The sequence below is a fragment of the Salvelinus namaycush genome, chromosome 40 (genome assembly GCF_016432855.1).
Source record: "Salvelinus namaycush isolate Seneca chromosome 40, SaNama_1.0, whole genome shotgun sequence".
Lineage (NCBI taxonomy): Eukaryota > Metazoa > Chordata > Actinopteri > Salmoniformes > Salmonidae > Salvelinus > Salvelinus namaycush.
This window is the reverse complement of record NC_052346.1, coordinates 18,163,601-18,170,739: the sequence shown is the minus strand read 5'-3', so window position 1 is coordinate 18,170,739 and position 7,139 is coordinate 18,163,601. Positions and strand designations below refer to the sequence as shown.

The 7,139-nt window shown below is 42.6% G+C and overlaps 1 protein-coding gene across 1 annotated transcript; it reads right to left on the bottom strand.

The window, feature by feature from the left end:
* Positions 1-3,654: 3,654 nt before the first annotated feature.
* On the bottom strand, positions 3,655-4,436 carry LOC120033120 (transmembrane protein 272-like). The gene is made up of 2 exons (XM_038979385.1): positions 4,341-4,436; positions 3,655-4,160 (listed from the first exon to the last, which is right to left on the bottom strand). Exons 1-2 carry the CDS (start codon positions 4,386-4,388, stop codon positions 3,783-3,785), a joined length of 426 nt encoding a protein of 141 aa, XP_038835313.1. The 5' UTR covers positions 4,389-4,436; the 3' UTR covers positions 3,655-3,782.
* Between the last annotated feature and the right edge of the window lie 2,703 nt (positions 4,437-7,139).

Genomic DNA, 7,139 nt, shown 5'->3' with positions numbered 1-7,139 from the left:
CTGCAATGCTCTACTGTTCTACTAACTACAGAACCATCAAACTGCAATGCTCCACTGTTCTACTAACTACAGAACCATCTAACTGCAATGCTCTACTGTTCTACTAACTACAGAACCATCTAACTGCAATGCTCCACTGTTCTACTAACTACAGAACCATCAAACTGCAATGCTCTACTGTTCTACTAACTAGAGAACCATCTAACTGCAATGTTCTACTGTTCTACTAACTACAGAACCATCTAACTGCAATGCTCTACTGTTCTACTAACTACAGAACCATCTAACTGCAATGCTCCACTGTTCTACTAACTACAGAACCATCTAACTGCAATGCTCCACTGTTCTACTAACTACAGAACCATCAAACTGCAATGCTCTACTGTTCTACTAACTACAGAACCATCAAACTGCAATGCTCTACTGTTCTACTAACTACAGAACCATCTAACTGCAATGCTCCACTGTTCTACTAACTACAGAACCATCTAACTGCAATGCTCCACTGTTCTACTAACTACAGAACCATCAAACTGCAATGCTCCACTGTTCTACTAACTACAGAACCATCAAACTGCAATGCTCTACTGTTCTACTAACTACAGAACCATCTAACTGCAATGCTCCACTGTTCTACTAACTACAGAACCATCTAACTGCAATGCTCCACTGTTCTACTAACTACAGAACCATCAAACTGCAATGCTCTACTGTTCTACTAACTACAGAACCATCTAACTGCAATGCTCCACTGTTCTACTAACTACAGAACCATCAAACTGCAATGCTCCACTGTTCTACTAACTACAGAACCATCAAACTGCAATGCTCCACTGTTCTTCTAACTACAGAACCATCAAACTGCAATGCTCTACTGTTCTACTAACTACAGAACCATCTAACTGCAATGCTCCACTGTTCTACTAACTACAGAACCATCTAACTGCAGTGCTCCACTGCTCTTCTAACTACAGAACCATCAAACTGCAATGCTCCACTGTTCTACTAACTACAGAACCATCAAACTGCAATGCTCTACTGTTCTACTAACTACAGAACCATCAAACTGCAATGCTCCACTGTTCTACTAACTACAGAACCATCAAACTGCAATGCTCCACTGTTCTACTAACTACAGAACCATCAAACTGCAATGCTCCACTGTTCTACTAACTACAGAACCATCAAACTGCAATGCTCCACTGTTCTACTAACTACAGAACCATCTAACTGCAATGCTCCACTGTTCTTCTAACTACAGAACCATCAAACTGCAATGCTCCACTGTTCTACTAACTACAGAACCATCTAACTGCAATGCTCTACTGTTCTACTAACTACAGAACCATCTAACTGCAATGCTCCACTGTTCTACTAACTACAGAACCATCACACTGCAATGCTCTACTGTTCTACTAACTACAGAACCATCTAACTGCAATGCTCTACTGTTCTACTAACTACAGAACCATCTAACTGCAATGCTCTACTGTTCTTCTAACTACAGAACCATCAAACTGCAATGCTCCACTGTTCTACTAACTACAGAACCATCTAACTGCAATGCTCCACTGTTCTACTAACTACAGAACCATCTAACTGCAATGCTCCACTGTTCTACTAACTACAGAACCATCTAACTGCAATGCTCCACTGTTCTACTAACTACAGAACCATCTAACTGCAATGCTCCACTGTTCTACTAACTACAGAACCATCTAACTGCAATGCTCCACTGTTCTACTAACTACAGAACCATCAAACTGCAATGCTCTACTGTTCTACTAACTACAGAACCATCAAACTGCAATGCTCCACTGTTCTACTAACTACAGAACCATCTAACTGCAATGCTCTACTGTTCTACTAACTACAGAACCATCTAACTGCAATGCTCCACTGTTCTACTAACTACAGAACCATCAAACTGCAATGCTCTACTGTTCTACTAACTACAGAACCATCAAACTGCAATGCTCTACTGTTCTACTAACTACAGAACTATCAAACTGCAATGCTCTACTGTTCTACTAACTACAGAACCATCTAACTGCAATGCTCCACTGTTCTACTAACTACAGAACCATCTAACTGCAATGCTCCACTGTTCTACTAACTACAGAACCATCAAACTGCAATGCTCTACTGTTCTACTAACTACAGAACCATCAAACTGCAATGCTCTACTGTTCTACTAACTACAGAACCATCTAACTGCAATGCTCCACTGTTCTACTAACTACAGAACCATCTAACTGCAATGCTCTACTGTTCTACTAACTACAGAACCATCTAACTGCAATGCTCTACTGTTCTTCTAACTACAGAACCATCAAACTGCAATGCTCCACTGTTCTACTAACTACAGAACCATCTAACTGCAATGCTCCACTGTTCTACTAACTACAGAACCATCTAACTGCAATGCTCCACTGTTCTACTAACTACAGAACCATCTAACTGCAATGCTCCACTGTTCTACTAACTACAGAACCATCTAACTGCAATGCTCCACTGTTCTACTAACTACAGAACCATCTAACTGCAGTGCTCCACTGTTCTACTAACTACAGAACCATCAAACTGCAATGCTCTACTGTTCTACTAACTACAGAACCATCAAACTGCAATGCTCCACTGTTCTACTAACTACAGAACCATCTAACTGCAATGCTCTACTGTTCTACTAACTACAGAACCATCTAACTGCAATGCTCCACTGTTCTACTAACTACAGAACCATCAAACTGCAATGCTCTACTGTTCTACTAACTACAGAACCATCAAACTGCAATGCTCTACTGTTCTACTAACTACAGAACTATCAAACTGCAATGCTCTACTGTTCTACTAACTACAGAACCATCTAACTGCAATGCTCCACTGTTCTACTAACTACAGAACCATCTAACTGCAATGCTCCACTGTTCTACTAACTACAGAACCATCAAACTGCAATGCTCTACTGTTCTACTAACTACAGAACCATCAAACTGCAATGCTCTACTGTTCTACTAACTACAGAACCATCTAACTGCAATGCTCCACTGTTCTACTAACTACAGAACCATCTAACTGCAATGCTCCACTGTTCTACTAACTACAGAACCATCAAACTGCAATGCTCCACTGTTCTACTAACTACAGAACCATCAAACTGCAATGCTCTACTGTTCTACTAACTACAGAACCATCTAACTGCAATGCTCCACTGTTCTACTAACTACAGAACCATCTAACTGCAATGCTCCACTGTTCTACTAACTACAGAACCATCAAACTGCAATGCTCCACTGTTCTACTAACTACAGAACCATCAAACTGCAATGCTCCACTGTTCTACTAACTACAGAACCATCTAACTGCAATGCTCTACTGTTCTACTAACTACAGAACCATCAAACTGCAATGCTCCACTGTTCTACTAACTACAGAACCATCTAACTGCAATGCGCCAGTGCTCTACAATCTTTCTGTACAGATGTAGGATCTTTATTTGAGACAGTTTGCTACAGAAGGAAAATAATCATAAGAGCAACAGGAAATGTAAATTATTATGTGGATTATAATTCATGGACATTTTTGTAGGGTTTGATACAGTACAATTTTTGTAAGGGAAAATCAAGTCTGAAATTTCAAAGTGGAAATTACAAACTTCAGAAGCCTTTTTAAACCTCAGATACACTACAAGCTTGTATTTCCTGCAACAACAGGATGATCAAATTAAAATCCTACATCTGTATGCTTCTCTGAGTCAGTCATCCAGCCAGCCAGTCAGTCACTCAGTCTTCATCACTATCCCCATAGTCGTCCCTGGTGCTGGTCTGAGAGCAGACGTGTACACAGACCCCACAGCAGAGTAGCAGGAACAGCACGGTGTGGCTGAGCGTCAACACAAACACAGCAAATAGGTACAGAGACTTCCTGCAGTAGTCCTGTGGCTGGTGGAAGGGTGTGATGAAGTTAGGCTGGAACACAGAGAACACCCAGTAGTTCCCCAGGAGGAACCAGACGAACAGGAACAGGCTGAGGATGATGTGCACGTAGTACTTGTTTGCGTTCTGTCTCCATGGATACTCGTCGGCATCGTCGTCGCCGATGACGACCGACTTGGAGATGAGCGACCTCATGCGGGTGGTGTCGTACAGGAGCAGCGTGACCTGGAAGGTTCAGGGTCAGAGGTCGTGGGTCAGATTGGGGTGAACACTAGAGCGACAGTGCCTGCCTTCCTTACATATTGTTTTGCACTGTCTATAATTTTTACAGCCTGGAAGTGTTTGGAACCTGTTCTACTATCCTGTTGCCACATTACAACCTGTGATCTGGAATGGTTCTATTACCTTTACACTGCCAATAACTCCACCCACCAGCAGGTAGAGAGGAATCATTGGCTGAACAGGGCAGTCGTCTATAGACTTCACACCTGCAGGGGTTAAACATCATCAATAGTTCATTAGTTTACCAACAAAACTCAATAGAACCAAAACAGTACCAAAACCAATACGTGCATCTCCCCAGACCCCCCCCCCCCCCCCCCCCCTGTCTCAGTCTCCTGTATCTATGCTGTAATAGTCTATGTGTCGGGGGGCTAGTGTCAGTCTGTCCTATCTGGTGTAATTTCCTGTCTTATCTGGTCCCCTGTGATCTTAGGTGTGCTCCCTCTAATTCTCCCATCGCTCTCTCCCCGCCTGGAGGTTCTGAGCCCTAGGGCCATGCCTCAGAAATACCTGGCCTGACAACTACTGGCTGTCAGGCCCCAGTCCACCTGGTCATGCTACTGAGTTTCTGCTTGTTCCGGACCTCCTCCTCCTCCTCCTGCTGCTGAGCGCCTCTCTCTCTCTCTCTCTCTCTCTCTCTCTCTCTCTCTCTCTCTCTCTCTCTCTCTCTCTCTCTCTCTCTCTCTCTCTCTCTCTCTCTCTCTCTCTCTCTCTCTCTCTCTCTCTCTCTCTCTCTCTCTCTCTCTCTCTCTCTCTCTCTCTCTCTCTCTCTCTCTCTCTCTCTCTCTCTACCTCTCTCTCTACCTCTCTCTCTCTCTCTACCTCTACCTCTCTCTCTCTCTCTCTCTACCTCTCTACCTCTCTACCTCTCTACCTCTCTAACTCTCTATCCTCTCTACCTCTCTACCTCTCTAACTCTCTAACTCTCTAACTCTCTAACTCTGAATGCTCGGCTATGAAAAGCCAAATTACATTTACTCCTGAGGTGCTGACTTTTTGCACCCTCTATAACCACTGTTATTATTTGACCTGGCTGGTCATCTATGAACGTTTGAACATCTTGAAGAACGATCTGGCCTTAATGGCCATGTTCTCTTATAATCTCCAACTAGTACAGCCAGAAGAGGACTGGCCACACCTCAGAGCCTGGTTCCTCTCTAGGTTTCATCCTAGGTTCCCAGCCTTTCTAGGCAGTTTTTCCTAGCCCTCAAAGTTCCATAATGGGGTGAAAATGGCAGCCATATTGGTCAGGGAGAAATCCAACCCAGTCTAATGGGAATGAATGGCAGTAGAGACATAATCCTGATTTTACTGATGGAGGAGAATAAAAGTGAAATAGACATCTGATATATCAGAAATTGTGTAATATAATTAATTATTGTCATCCTCAAATATTGTCATATGTATATTATAATAGGCCTGTGCTAAGGATTCTAAGCTGCAGGAAGGTCTCCTACAACTTTGGGCAAAGCTTGTCATATTACCACATCTGTTAATCCAATTTATATTCCACTGTGTTTTGTATTTTCCCGGTTTTTGTGTTTGGAATGGCACAGTTACTATTGCATCATCCTGACAATGCTACTATGACCTCCCTTAAGACAGGACTTTTCAAAATTCTAATTGTCATTAATAATTATTGCATCATCGTTTATACCATGATGACGTAACTCCCGCCCCCTCCAGCCCTATAAAAGGGACCCCCGGCACATCTCAAAGTCATTCATAGTCTTATCTATCAATCACTATGCCCAGAAGACGCAGAGCCAGCCGCAGTGTCCGCAGGCGCCGTCGCCCCAGGGTGTCCCGGCGTCGCAGGAGAGGAGGCCGCAGGAGGCGTTAGACAGGCCGGGTAACCTACCTGAACTAACCGCCCCCTCCCAGTTCTCCCTCCAGACTCGACCCCTGGTAGTGCAGAGTTGTTAAAAGTCTGCTTAAATAAAAGATGGGCTTTTAACTAAAACTGTTACGACTTTGTCTTTTTATTATTAGATGGTTTAGAGTTTGTGTTAGTCAGTATATAATTAAATAAGTAGATTAGGATAACAAAATATTGAGACATTGTAACTGTCCCTGACAATTAAATGTAGACCTTTCAATGTAGGCTATTTATTTAAAACGTTGACACATTGGATCCCTTACGGAAGGTAAAGTCATAACTTGATTCAGTGCAATTAATTCCCCCTTCCCCCAAATAAAAAATGTGTTTGTTTATCTGTTCAGCTTTTTGGTCTCTGGATATACCAATATTCTTAAACCGTTATGCGCAAGAGGAGAGTTGGCAAAGGAGAGACGTTAAGAAAGTTGGCAAGGGGAGACGTTAAGAAAGTTGGCAAGAGGGAGACGTTAGATTCCTCACATACGGGTTATGTCCTTTCGGCTGCAAGTCTTCGAAATAAAACGAGCGCTTCCAACTAACTTTAACGTCTTTCTTGTTTAATTAGCAGATGATTATTTTATTATTTTCCCGGTTTTTGAAATGGCACCGTTACTACGAGAGATGATGCAGTCATCAAGCGTCGATCTGTAGAATGACTAGTAGGCCTTCATCATAATGCTCATTGACTGGACATTTCAAATTACCATGGCAATTATGTATCACAATAGTCATATTCATTTTGCAACATGCAGCAATCCACATAAGTCTAAGTATTAACTGCGCTGCTGGTTTATAGTCTAGGGCGGGCCCATGCGTAAAATATTCAACATACTATCTTATCACCCGCTGCTCCGTTATACCCAACTCATAAACTAATAACCTTCAACTCCTTTCAAATAATGTTGTCAAATAAAGCATATACCCAAGCACTAGGCCTAAAACATAGGAAACAAACGTGAGCTGATAGATAAAGTGGAGAGGAGGAAAGTAGGTGTAACAGTTTAGCTTCCGTCCCTCTCCTCGCCCCTTCCTGGGCTCGAACC

Coding starts and splice junctions, on each gene's coding strand:
- LOC120033120 (XM_038979385.1), bottom strand. CDS start 4,388: ATGATTCCTCTCTACCTGCTGGTGGGTGGAGTTATTGGCAGTGTAAAG. Junction 4,161..4,340: donor GAGTTATTGGCAGTGTAAAG/GTAATAGAACCA, acceptor TGAACCTTCCAG/GTCACGCTGCTCCTGTACGA.